The 20,417-nt window shown below is 38.8% G+C and overlaps 1 protein-coding gene across 1 annotated transcript in view; it reads right to left on the reverse strand.

Annotated features, from left to right (window-relative positions):
* The window catches only part of PRTG (protogenin), a gene marked incomplete at its 5' end in the record, with an annotated part of 76,199 nt that overhangs the window by 28,807 nt on the left and 26,975 nt on the right, over positions 1 to 20,417 (reverse strand). The window contains 9 exons of the mRNA XM_018069501.2: positions 6,386 to 6,574; positions 7,338 to 7,643; positions 8,649 to 8,813; positions 12,419 to 12,666; positions 13,227 to 13,386; positions 13,966 to 14,124; positions 15,278 to 15,415; positions 15,714 to 15,847; positions 16,859 to 17,003. Of these exons, the coding sequence (XP_017924990.2) occupies positions 6,386 to 6,574; positions 7,338 to 7,643; positions 8,649 to 8,813; positions 12,419 to 12,666; positions 13,227 to 13,386; positions 13,966 to 14,124; positions 15,278 to 15,415; positions 15,714 to 15,847; positions 16,859 to 17,003 (1,644 nt within the window). The remainder of the gene's footprint in view (positions 1 to 6,385; positions 6,575 to 7,337; positions 7,644 to 8,648; positions 8,814 to 12,418; positions 12,667 to 13,226; positions 13,387 to 13,965; positions 14,125 to 15,277; positions 15,416 to 15,713; positions 15,848 to 16,858; positions 17,004 to 20,417) is intronic.

The following is a 20,417-nucleotide window of genomic DNA, read 5'->3' on the forward strand; positions in this document are numbered from 1 at the left end:
ACAACAAAACACAAAATGCAGTTTGATCTCTATTTACACTTACAGCCTGTAAAATGCAATATGGTTCCTTTTATAAAAGAGGTTAAATTCTATCAAAGCAGCATTTGCTTTGATATTTTGCCAGTTAAAAAACTTAGAGTAATAAAGCCTCTTCCACTCTCTCTTTTAATCTATGATCTACCTTTCAAAACCTGAAAGAAAAAAAATTATATGCAGATATGCCACATCTGCATTTGGAAGACAGACTCATTTAGAGTGGTGACAGGTCTGCCTTTCATGATTATGAAGCAAGGAATGTGTGTCTCCTGTTTATTGATGTGCAGCAGAACAGCACTATCACAGCAGGACTAGGCAAGGGCTTGGGTTTGTTAACTACAAATATACATAATCTGTCTTGTCTGCAAAAGAGAAAGAGGTCACAGTTAGCTGAGGAAGAGGCTGATTTTAAACATGCCCAGTTTACTTCTAGGGCTTTTGGTTTTATTACTGTGCAGTATGAGCGATTCCTCCTCCCCTCTCTCAGCAAATCCCTTATGTTTTAGCTGATAAGTAGTAGTAGCAAGCCTGTTACACACAATCAGGAGAATTGACAGATAAGAGGTTTAGTTTAAGGATGTAATCAGCGTGAGTAAACACTAGACTGACCCAGCTGTAAACAGTGGAAATAAATGATAATATTTGTCCTGGTCACCTACTGAGCTATTAGACACTTTCCACTATGTAGCAATGTAAATATAATGACTACAGTATATACAGCAGGCAGTGCTATCATCTGGTTTCCTAAGCAAGAAAGCTGAGCTTTTAGTTGATCTTTATTAAGAACTAAAGTAATTTCTAAATTATTTTTTTAACAGAGCTGTCTTCAGCACCCTGCATGTCTGATCTGACATAAAATACCTCAAGCAAAAAAAAGTGTATCTGTAATACTACATTATGTTGTATTGAATGCCATTTGAGAACAGTTAACAAGGAAACTAAAAAAAAAAAATTGTTTCTCAAGACCTGTGTTTCTTTCACATCATTTCATGAAACTGTAATTTGCCTTGCTCCTTGAATTTGTATGGGAATCACAAGATAAATTTCAGTAGTGACTTATAACCAAAAAGCAGTACCAACTTCCCCCCCCCAGTTTTGAGTATCCCAGAATTCTCAGTTTCGAGCATGTGAGACTACATTTTGACACCAATAAAATACGAGATAAAACTGAAATTATAGTCCTAGCTATCAGAAATAACCACATTAACACATTAAATGCTCTTACAATGTTCCTTCTCAGTAATAAAGCATTTGCAGTTCTTAACAAGAAAGATGTCATCAGAGCTATCCAAGATGACATTAACTTTTTAAAACTTACATTTTTCCAGTACATTCACTTGCAATATGATACAAATGAAACCACTATGTCCTATCTGACCATCATATCAACTGCTTTATGAAAACTGATAAGCACTTTTACAGAATCATTACGAGAGGCACTTGGGTGACATACATCAGGCAGTTTAAGTGGACGAATTCTTTGCATTGACTCTTCTTACACACCCTTATTTAATTTCTATAGACTACAGAATGACCTTGTCATCTTTGCTGCCCTGGAGTAAAGCTTAGCTACAGTCATGGTTGTAATGTGATATAAATAGATCCAGGGGAAATTAAACAACTGAAGGCCAAGTCTCTGGGGGAATCCTAAGTGTTGTAGGTAGTTGGCTAATTCTTCAGCAGAAGCCCCCTTTCCAAAGGGGAACACCACACAGGGTCACAAAATGTGCCTTTGTGTCATTTAGACCTTGACAAATTCTTCACTTGGAAATTCTGTCCGAGTCAAGGCGGGCAGGGAAACACACTTTGCTTTATTTCTCCTCTCTGCGACTGGAAAGAGGTAGGACACAGAAGAGCTTTCAGGCAGAGAAGTTTCTCCTGATTAAGGTCAAACTTTTTGGAGTAATGACACAGATGAGTCTGACAGAATCTAATTATTTTCCCAAAAGTACTAGACTGGGACAGGGGAAATGCCACTGGGTAATGTAAAACTTGAGTACCAGGAGAAGCAGCAGAGGGTTATGATGCACCTCATGTTAAACAGCATAGAAGTTTTCCCAGAGAGAAAGCTTGAGGTTCCTCCAAGCCTCTCAGGAATCACCAAGGAATTTATTCATTTAATTATTTATTTTAAGCAGATACTCACCATTTCATGGCCATCCAATCACTTGGCAGCTTCTCCCATCCCCCTGTAGCTCCAAGCCCTGGGGAGCCAGCAGTGCTCCTGGGGGCTGCAGCTCCCAGCACAGCACACAAAGCCAACAGACCAGTTTTTCCATCCCCTGAGGTGTCCGTGTGAAAATGGTTATTTGCTGCGATATCATCAGGACAGAGACAAAAGTGCACCTCCAGCCTGTGTGCACATCTCTGCCACTGCCTGCTGCCCTCAAGGCTTCCTGTGCATTTAGAAACCCTACCTTTGCCTTGCCACCAAAGTGCCACTTGCTGAAATCCTCACTGTCACTCCATCCCTGAAGGTGGGACAGCTCCCAGACAGAACGAGTTTAGCAGAGTGAATTCTTGCTTTCCTCCCTCCTTCCAAGCACAGAAGCTTGGAGTTTAACAGCAGGAACATGCTGCAATCCCCCATCACCAGTGGCATTCATTTAATTAATTGCCAGCATGATAAGAACTGAAAAGTGAAGTTCAGAAAGGGGAACTTCCAGGCAGCTTGAAGAACAGCATTCTTGTGTTACAGCATAAGAATTGATCACACTTTCTTGAGTTTCATAACCAAGAATTCGAATTTGATGTTATCCTCCCAGATAAGCTTCAAATGGGCTCTTGTAAGTCACTGCCCTTCTTGTACAGGCTCCACCTTCCTACCAGTCATAAGCTGCAAATACAGTGAGCCCTGACAGGCCAACAGTCCACTTAGCAGAGTAGTGAGCACCATGGAGGCATGGATGCATATGCACATGCTTAAAATACTCTTGGAAAAAAATTATCTGAACACGTTTAAAGGGGGTGATGAGCTTCTCTGGATGCTCATTTTAACTTTCAAGCTTTGCCAATTCCCCTCCTGCTGCACAGTGAGAAGGTTCCCCAACAAGCTCTTCCACCAGCAAAACTCACTTCAACTTCTGAACACATGTATTCTGAACCATTACAGAAACAGAACCTGTAGACTCATCAAGTCTCACAGTGAAAGACTTTCTGTAAGGAAAAAATTTCTAGACTAGGAGGAAGCAAAGGAAGAATTAAAAATAGAGGGAAAAATGCATGGTATGCACCCAAGGGTCTGCTCCTGTGGCAAATTCAAGTAATAATGGAATTTTACACTGGACTAGGAAATGGCCTGCTATTGAAAAATAAATGCCAAGACCTTTAACACAAACAAATGTCTGTGTGAAACTGTGGATATTTATTTTGAGAATGGCAGAACTGACTCTGATCAGATCATTTAATTCTATTTACGTGGTGACTATCATACTAAATAATCCCCTTTAAAAATACACAGAGGTAACTGGGTAGACCTACACTGGAGTAAGAGAGGTCAGTTCTCAGAAAACAAGGTAGGAACCAACAAGAGACTAAAACATGCAGCATAGCATTCATATTGCTACATTTCCTGTTCAATCACTGTAATCTATTTCACACTAGCATTGCTGAGTCTGCTTTACCTGTCATAATTATCCTTCCATCAAGAGTCCTGTAGACATTTGCAATCATTTATAGTAGTTATATCAATGCTATCAACAATCAAGGCAATCAACAGTGCTTATAATAACAATGCTAATATTCCCTTTGATTAGAGAATATCATGAATTCTCACTTTGTGATACACTTCAATTGCCACAAAGTGAACTGTCTTATTTAAACACACAGATTTTGCACAACTGGCATTTGTACCAATGTCTGCACAAAGTTCCTTGGACTGATGTATTGACATGCTCCAAATGTCACTAGAAGTCTATTTGCAGTTTATTAACTATGCAAAAGAACAGGGAATGGTAGAGCAGCCTTAGGTCATGACAAACTAAGACATAAGGAGGGAGTGTTTGGAAGCCATTTAAATTCACTGGCAACAGATAGTGCATGAGAAACTGCTCCATCTTAGCCAAGGGGAAGCACCTAGGACTATTAGTATATTCTTCCAAATTAGGAATAACCTTTCCTTTTGACCATGTTATCCAACATAAATGAAACCAAAAATCTTAAAACACACTTTTCCCCTTCAAGTTTCACCCTTGCAGTATTCTACTAATTCCTGTAGCTCATAATGAAGACATTTATTTTAAAGAGGCTGTCAATAAATCAGTAGTTTAGTGTCCTCAGGAGAGGTAAATGGATGACAGAACATTAGTACTAGAAGCCTCTGTCCAGTTCATGAAGAATCAGTTCACCACAGTCACAAAACCCAGTGTGTGGCTTATCTTGTTTTATCTCAAATTCTGCCAGGTAGGACTGCTTCCTAATAACTAATAATTTTTACATGCATGCATAAATGTCCTAGTCCAAATTATTTAGATTACTTACAAGAAATTAAAAAAGTGCAAATCAATCCCTTTTTAATGTGTGGATATTGCTACAGTCTTCATGGGTTTATATGTTGCTTACAATTCTACCTGTTACATTCTCCATGTGTGCAGCTGTGGGGGGCAGAAGAAGATTGGTTGTGTACTGTTTTCAAAGAAATAATTTAGCATACACAAGTTATTCAAACAGGCAGCTTGGCAATGGGCAAACACAGCAGCCAGACAGGCACTATCACTATGAGAACTTTGTTCACTGTGTGAACTTTCCAAGCTTCAGCATATTTAATCATCTTAGCAGTGGAAAATCATGACCTAATCAAATTTCCTGTGCTGCCTTTTGTAGTTGTAGCAATGAGTGCCTTTTACTGCAAACAAAAATAAGAAAACGGTAAAGAAACTTACATATGAAAACTTCCCATATTTGATATACATTCAAATAACTCAATACATCTCATTAAAAAAAACCCAAATTACTACTACTAAAGATATTTGAAAAAAATGCTCTTCAGTGGACCTAATCTACAGCAGCACAGATTAAGTACATTTAAAATATATAAATTATGGCAACAAGATGATATGTTTTGGTCACCATATTTAGATACTGAGAGTTATGATAAAGAATTAGCACTCAACACATCATGTGCACCATGACTGAATAGTTAACTCAAGTATATGAATTATTCCTTCTTACAATTCAGTTAACTGTGATCATATGAAAGTTGTAATTTCCCAAACTCACTTTTCTTTCATTTTCTCCTGTCTACATGGAAAGAAAAAACAATAAAAACACATAGATAATATATATTTGAACATAAATCTGTAAAATAGTATTTTAATCTGAGGAAGATTAGTGTAGTGAGAAAATCCATATGATGTAGATCACACTGTTAATAAATTTGTGTGTCTGAAATTACTGCTCTGTAATTCCATACTGAGGAGAGGAAAAAAAATTATTATTTTCTGTCTTAGGACGCACAGACACCACATCCTTTCAACCCAATGCTCTTTTGTCTCACAGCTCTGTTAAACAGTCAGCCACTGCCAGATGCTCTGGATAGAAATGGTCACAGATGGTCAGCTGTCCAGTTAACAGACCAGGATGCTCTTCTCAAATCTTCCCTAAAATAGTATCTCAACTGTATTCAGCAGATGAGAATATCTGAGCATGGTCAAGAGGCCATTTGACCTAGTTAAGACTGCAGGTCAATTTTGATAATTTAGTCCAGATTAATTCTCCACAATACCCCTAAGTAAACTATCTCAACAGTCAGGTGATCAATGGAAAGACTCCAATGGGACTCAGCAAGTTCTGTGCCCTAATCTTTGTGCTCAGTCCTGCAAATATTTACTGGTACTCCTTAAAATTATTAACAGAATAATAACGTGCACAAGGGCTACTTGCTGCTGTGGTGAACAAGAAGTGCTCATTGTGCAGTGTGACTGTGACAGAGACTACAAATAACAGAGAAATAAGTTAGAAACACCAGAGAAAAATCTTCAGTATTTTTAATTCATCTTTCACTGTTCCTAAATCAGGCATAAATACAAAAAAGCTGAAAAAACCTGCATATTAAAAAGACAGGTCATTTACTAGCAGTATTTACAAACTATAAGTTCTGTATCTTGTGATAAGCAGCAGGGTGTCCTTCTTCCAAATTACACAAGATTTACAAGATCTGGTTATCTCAGTGTTGTGCAACACACGTTTTGTGAGAGGATTATTCCCTCAGCAGCCCAACTGCAGCTTGCAAAGCTTACTGCTGGGAAAAGAGATGGCCAAACTAACATTGTTGCCCTGCAGGTCTAATGATTCAAGCTCTCTAAGATGCCGTTCTCTCCCAAAACAGATGAGAAATATTTTATATACTCACCTAAACCACTGACAATATATTCAAGATCACTGGCATCCAACAGAATGGGTCCATTCTCCTGCTGCCCCTCTTCCTTGTAATACAGCTTGTACCCCTGAATAGCTGCAGTGTCCTCAGAGTCCTGCTGCCACTGCACTGAAATGGTTGTGCAGTTCATGGGCTCCAAACGCAGCTCGGGAGACTTTGGTGCTGGTTTTAAAGAAATATACATAATAGTCTTATAGTCTAGAAATAACTATTTTTCATGCAAAAATCCGGGTGCCCATAAGTCCAAAGTTCCCTCAAGACTTTGATTCTAACTCATCTGTGTATTCACCTAATTATTTCTTTCTTATGATGTCTGACTCCCTATAAACTAAATTAACAAATTAATTTAGGATAAAACAGAATACTAACAGCTTTTAATTCCATATCTTAATAAATAAATTAATACATTTATAAGGTAGTTATTTTTAAAGAAAAACAATAACACCCCAAAAATAGTTACAAAATTACCTCCTCTTTTAAAGTGAGACAGAACAAATGTGAATTCAAATTACATATTTTTCAACCTATTCATGCAAAGTTGAATGTTCTTCTGCACGACATTACTAAATAATAATGTAAACCAAAGTTCAATTTTAACAACTCAAATTAGACTTCAAATACCAAGCCAATTTGCATATTCAAAACATTCGTGCATTTTGTTTATAATACAGACTTACATGCACCAACTCAGACCCTTTAAGTACCTGTACACACTGCTAATGTGCAATGTCCCACTTGGCAGAAATGTACTTTACACTGAAAAAAATGGTGCAGGAAGCTTTAGTTCATGTTTGCTAGCTGATCAAACCTTTTAGCTTGTAGACTCAGTTTTGAAATTAAAAAAAAAAAAAAGAAAAAACCACAAAACCCCCAACAACAACCACCAAAGCCATTGGTGCTCAGTGCAAAGTATGCTGAGAGTCACCTTTCACACTGGTAGCCTTGGGAGTTCGGTGCGAAGTCCACAAAGATGCCTCTCCCCAGCCAATCCTTGTTGCAGCAGTGATACGAACCAAGTACACACTGTCAGGCTTCAGGCCCTCAAGGAGATACTCATCTGAAGTCCCTGGGAGCTCCAGGACTTGGATTTTGGTCTCTGTGCTGAGGCGGAAGGACAGACGGTACAGGACGACCTGACCTCTCCTGTACTTTGCAGGAATTGGCAGCCAAGATATGAGAATATCTGTAGGACTCCTGCTTGTCAAACTGATTTCAGGTGCTCTCAAGGGAACTAAAAAGGGAAAGACAAAGCTTTTGAGCTCAGAGAAAAAAAAGATCGAAAATTCTCATCTGACATCTTGGTCTATGCTGAGGTGTCAGTAATGTAAGAGGAAAGAATCCAGCAAGTTTTGCAGATTCTTGTTCAGGGATAACTTTACACTTCTTATACTTCTCACCTATAGCCTAAGCAAGCTTTTTGCTTAAGGACCCCAACATTTTCTTCTCTTGTTGCTGCCAGCAGTAATCAGCACGTTAATGGTCTGAAAACTGCCTATCAAGGTTAGATAACAGCAGCTCAAACTGAGTCAGGACAACCACCTGTACTGTCACAGACTCAGTGCATGTTTTCTTCCACCAACCATGTAATGAGGGTTGTAACTCCTGACAAAGAGACAGGCAGACAACTGGAACTGGCAATGTTCCATGCTGCCAAAGCTTAACCCTGTCAGAATTTATTAATCAGTTCTAATGCACAACACTAAACAGTTTGTTATTGCCATGATGTTCAGATTAATTAAATCACTGCACAGAAATAAGTCAGTAGGGTCTTTTATGACATTCCAATTGTACTAAAAAGCACATAGACACAAAAAAAACAAATCAAAATGTTTGGGGGGGTGTATAGCAAATTTTTATTTCAAATTTTAGCTACAACATCTGCAAAAAAATGGAGTGGATGTGCAGTTTGATCCACATTTCAGTCATAGAGACTAAATCCTAGGTTACTATCAAATTCTCAACATCACGAGACTTCCTAAAGGTCTAGAACAGTGATTAACATGATTTAACAAAATGTCTTTCAAGATAGAAAAATACTCCCTGTGATGTACACTGTTGCTCTATCAGAATGTTATTTGACTCTCATTCCTTTCATTAGCTGGCTGGTTTGCACGGTGTGTATCCAGAAGTCTCACTGGTATCGATGGAAATTTGAGATCCTCGAGAACGGTTAGCACTGGATTTCACATTTCTATTCAGTGCAAATAAAAATGTTCACCAAAACAACTTGTCTTACCATCTTCAAGGGTGTGCTGAGTCACATGATCTGACATCTGACTGGCTCCCAGAGGCATATAAGCTACAATATAGAAGGTGTAGTTGCTGGCTGGTTCCAGGTCATCAATAATGTAATGGGTTGTATCATTTCCAATGACCACTTGGTACTCCTCGTTATTTAAACCTGGCATAAAACAAGGGGTAGACAATCAAAAATTCCTGAAAATCCTCAAACATCACAGTATCTTGGTTTTAAGATCTTACAAAGTAAATTTCACTTTCTTCCCCAGCCTACCTTTATGTTTTCAACCCTACTAAGTAAAAACTCTTTCATGCACAGGAATAACTGTGTCTTGCTGTGCTGCAGGTTATGGTGTTTCAGGCTTTTGCTGAATAAGGGATGCTGAATGCAACTCTAAACCCTATTTAGAATTAATCACAACAAACTGTGCCCCATGTACAGTAACACAACAAGTTCTAATAGCCTCATCATTCATACTGAGCTTCTAAATCTATTTGTTTAGAATCAGGGAGGTTTTTTCAACACCTATTTACAAAGCCTTTCTATAGCAGACTGTGAGGAATGTGAAGGCTTCACTCCATCAAAAACAAAACAAACAACCCCCTCCCCAAAAGAAACAAACAGAAAGAATTTATTCAGCAAAAGGATCTCGTTTTAGCCCTGCAATTTCTATGTACATTTGATTGACACGGGTTTTTTTCCTCAATTTGGAGAAAGGCCAATAAGAACAGACCAGAATGAGCTTCAAAAATGTTTGGCTCCTTAGCAAGTTGTTAGAAAAGAAAGAAAAAAAAAAAAAAAGAAAAAAATTGTCAGCAATTCACATTAAAATATGCATAGCAATGCAGGCAGCAGTCCTTGTCTTTGTTGGGCTTTATTCCTATAGAGGAAGGCTATGAAGTGGACCAAGTGTGGTGAAAGCTGCTGTGTTAACGAACAATTCACACCAAGTGCATGTCACCTTAATCAAAACTCTGTAAGAGCCAGCTCCTCCTCTTCACCGCTGAATTTATAAACAAAACGAAAGGCAAATTCCACCATTAAGTTTTCCCACATTTATGAATTAACTTGATAGCATTTTAATTAGACAAGATTACGAGCATCTCACAACAGACTAGTTAATGGCTTGTTAATTAGGAATTGCAAGGCACGATTTCTGACCTGCTAAACAAGATCCTTGAGCTCAAATTAAAAGGACTTGTTCTCTCATTGAATGGATTGCTAGGCCTCATGCAGAGGCCCTAATGAAACAGCCATAATAGAGAACAAGGCTTGCCTTCCACCACAATCACTGTTCCCTTTGTGCCTTTTCTAAATCACTAACAAGGAATTAACACACTCCAACATGCACGCTCATCAGACCCTTATTCTTCTTGCTACTATGACCCCGATTTGAATGTAAAATATTCTACTAAAAGAAACAAAAAACAAAAACACAAAACCCACACCTGTTAGTTTCTTCAACTAACTTGATTAAAACACTAACTTTTTTTTTTTGTAATAGGAAAGAGAATGTGAACTTGTTTTTACAGTGAAACATCAGAATATTCAGGTTGTGAAATTTAATGATGAGAGATGGTATCTTTTGTAATCAAAGCACCTACCACATAGTGAAGTCTACAGAAAAAACATAAAACTGCATATCATTCATGCATTACCCATTTTTGCTTTCTGTTTAAGAGTTTATGGAATCATAAAGCATCAGTACAACTCAGGAGACTTAGCAAGCACTGTTTTCCTTTGGCAATACTGTTTTTACTCATGCTTTCAAATGAGGTTCCTAACTAAAACAAGAGGGCAATACATGAACATAAATGTATAAGGAAAAAAGTTACACACGAGAAGATTTGAGCAAGATAAAATCTATTTACGTCAGATATACCTGATACCATTTTTAACCTTTACTAGGGTCAGAAACAGGGTGTGAGAGTGGAGTGGGGAAAGACAAGCTGAAAGGAATAATGAAAGCTATACATTCATACAAAACATTTACATTAATACATAATAATCCAGAGCCTTTGAAGCTCAGCACTTTTTTCTACAAAATGAGACAAAAGTGCTTTTTATGTTCTGATGCAAACTTCTGGTACTACACAGTCATGTTACCAAATTAAAAATTCATGCAGATCATCTACATTTTGAATCCCATCACCCTAATTACACCTCTTAAACAGCCCTCTCCACTCTCTCTGTGTGGATTTCTTCACAAACATGAAAGGATGCATAACAGCATTACATTAAATAAAGTAAATATCACAAGACAGTCAGGAAAGATGAAAAAAAAGGGTAGTTGAGAAAGCAAGTTCAAATAAATCACAGGTTTCTGCTTGGTTGGTTGCTTTTGTTTGAAGTTAGTTTTGTTTTTTAAACCAAGACAAGCTACAATCTCATTCCACAGAATACAACCTTTGGATAAGCAAGCAAGTAAAGCAGAGATTGCAAAACGATTTTGCAGAAGACATTCCAGAAGATAACTCCTTTCACTACTGTGCAAGAGTATTTCCTGCACAAATACACACTTCCCTGAGGACAGTTCTGCAGTTTTCTTTGAAGTTACCTGGTCTCTGCTCTCTACAATTATCCAGATAACTTATCTAGTGTGACTTTATTCATATGAGCTTTAAGAGGGGATTGCAAGCACAATACCTCAGTGACTGAAAGAGTAGGGGGTAATTTCCCACACCTCTTGTCCTCATTATCTTTTAAAACTCTTTCCTTCCTTCCTTCCTTCAGACAAAATTCTCTTGTGTCCTGAAATATCCCACTTGCAAAAGCAAAGGCAGCTATTCCTGCATCAGTATTAGAGCAATTAAGCTGTCCTTCCTGTCCTCTGCTTAGCAGATGGCAGGCTGGTATTCCACACAGAGCTGAGCATCTGCAGTCCTGTCCTTCAATAAACCACTTACTGAATAGAAATGGAAAAAGAAATCACTCCTAGAAAACAGAGTTGCTTACTTTAAGCACCTAACAATTTTTCAAGTAATTTATCAATTGCTTCTGCTTTTGAAAAATGGTTGTTTCCTATCACCTTAGATATCTCTTAAAGAAATTACATAATACTAAGGGATTTTATAGTGTCTAGTTACTCTTTTTATTCCAGCTACTCATTCTCTTTCATGCAGGAATTTGTATGTAATTTCAGAGACTGGGATAAACCATTCATGGCTATTCAGCACATTTTAGTGTTTGATTATACTTTTGTCATTACAGAAGACCAAAGGTGAAAGGAGAGTGGATTTTACCACTCGGTCAATATTCATTCTAAGAGAAGGTAGGTAAGACAAAGTATCAACTATTCTACTCCAAAATACATGAAAGTTGGTAAAGTCATAAGAATTTGGGGACCTAGACAAAAGAGAAGTCTGTGGTGAAAAGTTCAGCTCTGTAAGCCTCCAAGACCCTGCTGTATGCTTGTTCTTCCCTGCCAAGCACACCCAGAAGAGATTGGTCTGCTGAGGACAGAGGGAAATCCAGATAGCAGTATGGAGGCCCCAGGTTTTAAAGTCCACTTCTAACTTCAGAATCTGCTCACTGGAGCCATCAGACAAGGGTGAGTTGGAAGAACACTCAGTCCCACAAAATGAGAGGATGGGGCAAAGGCATTTTTCCCCAGGTATGACTGTTGATTACAATACACATGTATGTGCTGCTATGCTCTGATGCAGCCCTGGATATGAACCATTCAAATCCAATAGTCTTTGCAAGGACATTCAAGTTCTTCTTGTCACATACAAATCATTAGATAGTATTTAAATGCAGCTGCTTACCTTCTGCTTTCATGTAATGCACCGAGTATGCAATCACTTTGTCCGAGTTATAGAGGGGCCTCTCCCACGCCAGCAGGATTGCTGAGCTTGACATGGTTTCAGCATGGACGTTGTAAGGTGCACTGGGCCTGTCTTCTGACATAACCACAGTAAGTCTGGCCCTTGAGAGAATAGATCCCTGGCTATTCTCAGCCATGCACTGGTAAATGGCATCGTCTTCAGGAATGATCTGGTTAATCACCAATTTACTGGATCCAAAAGGAAGAAAAAGGTAGGGAAAAAAAGCTCACATCTTGGATAAACTTAGCTCAACAACAGGTAAGTTTGCCTCTGCTTCCTAAGTTTAGGGCCACAAACTCTTCTATCAGAAATGGACACCCAGCTGTGAAATTTAGCAGCTTGAAGTGTTCCTCAAACCAGCTGTGTTTCTGTTTCTGCCTGCAAAGCCAGGCATAGTTAAAACCAACCTGCACATCTATTCCCTCCCTGCAAAACGCAGAACCTTAAACTGCTCACTTTACAGAAGCAGTAGCAATATTCTGCTACACTCTATATATCTAAAGTAACTTTGTGGTGAAACTCTTCAGTTCATCCTGCCCACCCACCCTGCCTGGTATTGCAATAATCACATAAGCTTTACTGATTTTAGGGGTTGACTAATCTGCATTCCTTCTGCCAAGGAAATGCCCTTGACTCCATTTAATGTCTGATTTCAGGTTTAGTTGAGCTGTATCTTGATTGGCTACATATAGTTACTGGAATTTCATCTTTTGGTAGCGCAGCTCTCATACAGCAATTACAGTCTTACCTGTTGTACATTTTTATTCTACCATTGGAGTGTATTCTCCTTCCATTCTTTAACCATGAAATTTTAGGGGCAGGATTTCCTTCTGCCTGACAAGCAAAACGAGCAGTACCAGCTCTAGGCCTTGTTAAGCTTTCCGGCCATTCCACAAATGAAGGTGGAGCTACAAATAAGTAACAAGGAGAAAAAATAATTTTAAAATATTGAGCCCCAAAAATGCAAGGTCATAATAATAATTAATTTTCTACACACAAACCTCTCTCCTCAGGCCTCTCAAATAAACATACACCCATGCAAAAAGCACCTTCCTTATTAACAAAGCACATTTGTTTAAGGATACAGACTATCTGCACAGTCATATTTCTACACATTTTTATTTATGCATTTACCCATAGAAACAAATCAAACCTCAGCCTATGACATACTGTTCTTGAAGTATAGATTTATATCACATATTTCTGCTTGACTGCAGGATCCTTTTCTGTGTTGAAAGCCTGTCTTCCCAGAGCAAACATTGCACCTGGGTATCTCCAAGTGCCAGTTCATGACTCAGACGCCGAGTATCTGACACTTCTCATCTAAGTCAACAGACAGAAGAAGGCAGCCACAGTTCTGTGATCTGTTTAATCTCTGCAGTCTTTCCTTGCGTGATGTTTTGGATGAAAAGTGATCCCAGTATACAGCAGAGCTCAAAAACACAGCCACAGGATGTTAAAACCCACTGACACTCAGGGCAGCTTACCCAGCACGGTGAGAGTTGCCATTGCTACCGTGAAGTTCCGAGTGCCTGGGATGGTGGCCCGGCAGACGTACACACCTGCATGCTGCCCCTTCACATCAGAGATCATCAGGTTCCCGTTGCCAAGGACACGGGTGTTGAACACATCAATGGACTTATGGTCTGTTTGGGAAAGCAGCAGAAGTGGGTCACAAGGTTCTTCAACGTATCTAAATACCTTCACTGAATAGGGTTGTCTAGGCAGTAATAGCATAGGTTAGAGTTTAAAAGTCAAAAGATGCAAAGGAAATCACAGATGAACCTTCAGAGGTTTTGATTTTGCATTTACTTTGCTCTTTGCTCCAGTTATCTGACCATTCAGATGGTTGGGCCTCACCACTTCATAAGTGGTTTATATCTGAAATTCACCATCACAGCTAAAAAACTAATGCCATTTTCCCAATTAGGCTCCTCAATTGCCTTGCACTATGTTTCAGTTCATCACTACCAACATCCACATCATCTTTACAAACAGTGATCATCCATCTCTGAATTATGCCGTGGATAAAATCAGTATGTTTGATTACAGTGTATTTTCTTCTATTTTCCCAGCAAATGCTCTATGACTATTAGGGAAACTTTTTTCTTGCTTGTTTGTCTGTAAGAGCCACTGAATCAAACAGGAAAGATACATTTATTTCTCACACTTTTAGAAATAAAAATGGAGGAAAACTTTTCATGATTTGTTTCTACACATACAGTCCTGACTTTTGCATTTAGGTACATGCCAGAATAAAAACAAGGTAGTTTTCATGAAAAAAATACAATGCACTGCTGAATGTAATTATTCTTACTGCATCCCTCTTCTCCCCTTCTTCCCCTTCCAGACTATTCTGGGTTTGTCTACACCTACTCATAGTCCAAATGGTCCATTAACACAAGGTCCAAACCACATTCACACAGGGTTTCTAAGAAGAAGAGTGGGAGAAACATTTACAGGACTGTTTCACAGGATGCAACCACCCCAACCTGCCCTAACTCACCACTGATCCTACTCCAGTCACAGATCCCTGGAGGTCACCACCCTCCCTGTCACTGTGCCCACCCTGGCTGGGTCAGTGAGGGACTGACAGCAGAAACAGAGTCTAAAGCCTCAGAAAACCTCGGGGCTTCTTAAAAGCAGCACGGAAGCATGGAACTAAAAGTGTTTCACTTATCCTACCCTAACCTGCTACATGAAGCCTCAGAACAGTAACCTAATTGCTCGAATCCTTTCTTTCCAGTTTTACTTCCTCTCCACAGGCTGAAGGTTGCATGCTGTAGTTTTGAGACCCACCTAATCGGCTCCATGAGATGATTGGCTTTGGGTTCCCTGTGGCTACACACTCAAGTATGACAGTTTGATGAAGAGATGCTGTAATGTTTTGAGGACCAGCTATTATGGATGGCTTGTGAAAAGGCTTCAAGTCAGAGGCTTTGCAGGAGGGGAAAAAAAGAAAAAGAAGTGAGAACAATTTAAAAAAATTTCAATTAAATATGAAATAAAACTTTTTTTTAAGGATACTGAAAGTTAAATTTAAACCAAAATCTTATTCAGTAATTGTGGAAACCTACACTGAACAATATTTTAGCCACAAGATAAAAGGAGGCAAAATTATTATTTGGACAAGTGGTTCAGAGAACACTTACAGCTCTTTCAAGCATCTTAAGAGTTTTTGCTACAACATAAAAAAGAACATGATGACATCCAAAAACCCTCAGGTGGTGAGTACCTGGGATAACACTCAGCACTGCCTCGGTGCTTTTACGTCTGTTGGCTGTTGTTGTGGCAACACATCGGTAATTCCCAGCATCCCTCTGTTCCACACCATAGATCTGAAGAACTCCTGTAGGCAGAGCTGTTATCCTGTCATAGAAACCAAAACCAGAAATGTAGATCAACGTTCAGCCAGTGAACATCATCATGGAATTAACTGCTTGATTTACAAACAGCCATTGCTACACTGACCTGGGAACAGCAGCCTGCAGACTCAGAAACATTCCCGATCCATGACTCACTCCCCTGCATTTCTGACCTACAGGCGAAATTCCCCCCAGCACCAAGACGAGAGCAGAGGAATTTACTTTCAAGAAGCAGATTTTTCTCACCCTCAGAAGGAACCATTCCAACCTTCTTTAGCCAGCTACTACATTCCTACTATTCAGACTGGCTGATTTTTTATAGCGTGTTCTGATATAGGGGCATAACTAGTGTATGGTTCCCAGAAACCCATCTATGGTGTCAGTTTTTATTTTCTCTTTTCACCTTTCTTTGCATGGCAGGTATCTTAGACATGTTCAACCAAAGTTAAATGTCAAAAAGGATGGGAGTCACTTCAAGGAATACAAAGTGGACAGGGAAAGAATCTAGCAGGGAGCAGGCTGTATGCTTCAAATTAATCAGCTCAAGAGAAGTCCCCTAGCACAGAATTTCCCTGCCATCAACTGTTTTAACTCAGTTTTTTGCACATATAATTCTTTATTGTTCCTCTAAAGAAAAATAGGTTCAGCATCAATTCTTCAGTGAAAGCAATCTTGCTAGTTCAAAGCACCCCCAAAGCCAAAGTTCACTTATTCCATTCCCCACTGCAATTCCCATTCCTGAGGATGCAAATTTCATACAAAATTCACCAGTAAGAATTCAAAGGTGACTGATTATTGTGTGAACAATAGCAGGTGACTCTAGTCTGCACTCACAGCACCTATTCAAAATTAATTAGCAACACAATTATTACCAGTTATTTTAATAGTTGCCATATTATATACATGGAAACTTGCTTATGTAGTGGCACTGCCAGTATTCCAATTTTCTTCTTGTAGTAGGGTCAAAATGATAGCAAAAAATAAATTACACCGTAAAACGTGCAACTCTCCATACCTGTCCATGACTAAAGGTAAAGTTGTTCGATTCACTTCCCATGTCACAGTGGCAGGAGGGTTTGCTGTTATTTTACAGGCAAATCGAGCTACTCCACCCTCTTGGACCTCAGTTGAAAGTGGCTGGACTTCAAATGCAGAAATGGCTAAAAATAAGAGAACATAAAAGTTAATGGGCTAAAGTGAAAACAAATTCCCGATTAAATCAAACTCCAGTTCACAGATCAACTTATAAAAACACCTAGAAATACTTCAATAGCCCTTTTTTTTCCTGTATGCAAAAAAAGGTGGATCTAAGTACCTTGTCAACTTTGGTCAATAGCATGTTTTCATTGGTTGAAGGCTTACTTAAAGTAACTTTGCTTTAAGCTAAAGCATAAAAAAATGAAATAGAATTAAGCATACAAATTGACTGGCATGCAGCTGGAAACCGTATCAATTATCAAACTAACAAAGTTCAAGTCAATTCAACTAGTTTGGGACTGGTCCTGTTACGCTTAAAAAAAAAATAAAAACTGACTGCAATAGAAAATTTCTGAAACAACATTTGGTTCCTGACAGTCAGATTTCAGTCCCTTAACAATACTCGCTTTAGTAAAAGCATCTGCAGAGTTGTACAAGTTCATGTGTGGTAAGAAAAAGAAACCAAAACCCCATAAAGGTCTCAAAATAAGCTTAAATATGCAAAAACACTTTTATCCCAACAACCCGAGCAGTCACCACGCAGATGCCTGATGCACAGAGCAGCAATGTGATTTTGAGCATTTGCAACTTAAGGAGTTCACAAAATCGAGCCAACTGAAGTGGCAGATCAATAAATAACCTCCAGCCAACAGACAGCTAGGAAAGCCATCAGTAGTTGAATTTCTTTACTCAAAAAATAAAAGCCAAAGGGAAAGGAATACAAAACCCCCTAATTAATTGCTTATTTACTGCCACTTACAACATGGCTAATGGAAAGCACAACTCTTCAGAAGGAACTCCTTCTGGATAACAACACAAGTAATTTCACACACATTTCTACCCCCTGTAACTGCAGAGGGAACAATCTCTGTAAACTCAGTGGTAGTTATTTGGGTTTTTTTTCTAAAAATCAGATTTTAACTAAATTTCCACTCCTGTATAAATTATACAGACACATTATTTCAATAAACTAACACTAAGTTACCCATCTCTTAATATTCAAGCTTTGTATTTAAATAATTTCTCTATTTTACTTGTTTATAATCGATACCTTTTTTTCATTCTATTTACTCTAACACGTTCTCAGTAATGCCCTTCTGCATAGATGCCACAGTCAGTACTGATGCACACCAGGCTCCTCCCTGCCATTTTCAAACTCCTGTACAGCATCCATATATTAGTACTGGAGTGTGAAGGAAATGCAAACTCACCTGGTTGCTCTCCTCTCCACGTGCAAATTAACTCCCAACATGGGCCTAACTACATAACTTCAAGATTCCTGTTAGTGATATGCCTATTTCACTTCCCAGGTCTGAATAAATCTGCTTTTTGCATTCCTGGAGTTGCACCAGCACTGCAGGAATGAGTGTCCCCAGCCATACCAGCAGAGTGAAAGTGTTGCAGCTTTGTGAACAGATGTCCCAAAGACTGTGATTAACAAGACAACAGAACCACCTTGTACAGTAAAACCACCTGAAGGCAGTTGGAGCCACGTGATGCAAACACCATGACCACTGGAAACCAGGTCTGGCATCTCAAATGTGGTTCACACACCCAGAATGAAAGCAGAGATGCTCCTGGTACTCATTTGATGACCAACCCCGTGATTTTGGCAGCAGGTGTCCACAACTCCACACACACTGTTCACCTTCACCACAGACAGAACTGGCCTCTCTCACCAGCAGAATTTAACCCAGTTCCCCACGTTCCACTGTTTGTTCTTTCTTTCCCTTTTGGGCAGTACCAAATTCAAGAATAAGCACATTAAAACCCCCACAACTTGCATAAAGATGTCACAACAGAAGTCTTACATTTAAAGCCTGTTGGGGGAAACACAAAAGCAGTTCTCCCTTTAAACAGATTTTCTTTTGAGAGCAAAAGGAATTATCAGAACTAAAAAAGAGACATAAGAGGTCCTCGCCTACCTGCAAAAGCTCAGCTTCACAGAACAGACTCAGTACAAGTCAAATGACCTGCACCAAGTTATTCCCATGACTCTAAACCTTCTGCATTTGTTTTATGCTGAATTTGTTGCAATCCAACTCTCCTGTAGTCTTCCACCACAGAAGAGAGGCGGAGGGAAAAAAAAAAAGGAGGAGGAAAAAAAGGCATCCAGGCTTGTCTTTCTTAACCCCTGCCCTCCTTCTCTGTTTTAATTGTTCCCTACACAGACAATATGTGTTCACCTGGAGTTAAAATAGAATTTCCCTAGTGCTGTTCTTAACAGATTTTCTAACAGAAAATACAGTGCTTTGCATTCTTCATTTATTTACTGAAAGTATGATGCAGCAACCTAGACAAGTCTGCTCACATTTCAAAATAAAGTCTCTAAGAATGTAATAAAGGCATAGATTATAAGAACAACCCAAACCAGCGCAACATGAGTTTCAGAGCCATCCTGTAGCACAGCTGCACCACCACTGGCATAAAAAGGGATCATTTTAACAAGACAGAAAGGTAATCACACAGTCTTACTGAAGCAAAGCTCCTACACACCTTTAGAAGTTTCATCTCCATTGGAACCAAAAAAACAGCATCCAGAATTTCCTTATATTGGTATGATTATTTAAAGGGACAGAGTGAGACAACAAAACTACAATATTTGGTTTTCATTTATGTATATACAGAGAATGATTTATTTCCATGCATGCCGTACATTACAGCTGAAGATCAAAGACAGAAGTGAGACTCTCAAGAACAACAAAGGAAACTGAGGGCAATTAGTATTTCACAGAACACAAAATGTAATTATTATAGCAGGCAAGAACAGGTTCAGCTACAGAATTTAGAAAGTCCCGTGAAAGTTGTTAATTGAAGCTGACATGTAATGAACATTTTTCTACCTCAGCAGGAACAATGTATTTCCAATGAAAGTTCATCTTTAAAGAAGCAAAAGTCAGAACTACGAAGAACTGCATAAAATATTCAGAAAAACTTATTAATGTCACTAAACACAGTTTTAGAAACAAAAAATCCCCACTTACCTCTCATCTAAATTTATACACTGTCTATCAGTTTAGCTCAATACTTGCTCCTTCTGTATCTTGTTTCTTTATGCAAAACTCTGGTTTCTTCTTAATTCTGACTTTATTTGTTCCAGTAAAATCTGTTTTTACAAGTCTATTGCTGTCTCGTGAAACCTGACCTCTTTGTAACAGGCTTGTTTTCATGGCAAGTGCTGATTCCAGCTCAGAACCCCAAGAACAAGTCATTAAAGCAGTGCTGTTAAGAGGCCAGAGCTCTATAAAATGGATAAGAAACAAAATCTCAAGAGACATACGTTGTTCCCAAAAACAACCCTGCAAAATGCAATAAATGTAAGTGCCTTTTTATTTGAGTTTTCCTCCCCTCTTCTGCAGTCTATTTAATCATTTTGT

Source organism: Manacus vitellinus, unplaced genomic scaffold (assembly GCF_001715985.3).
Source record: "Manacus vitellinus isolate BGI_N305 unplaced genomic scaffold, ASM171598v3 scaffold_16_pilon, whole genome shotgun sequence".
NCBI classification, from domain to species: domain Eukaryota; kingdom Metazoa; phylum Chordata; class Aves; order Passeriformes; family Pipridae; genus Manacus; species Manacus vitellinus.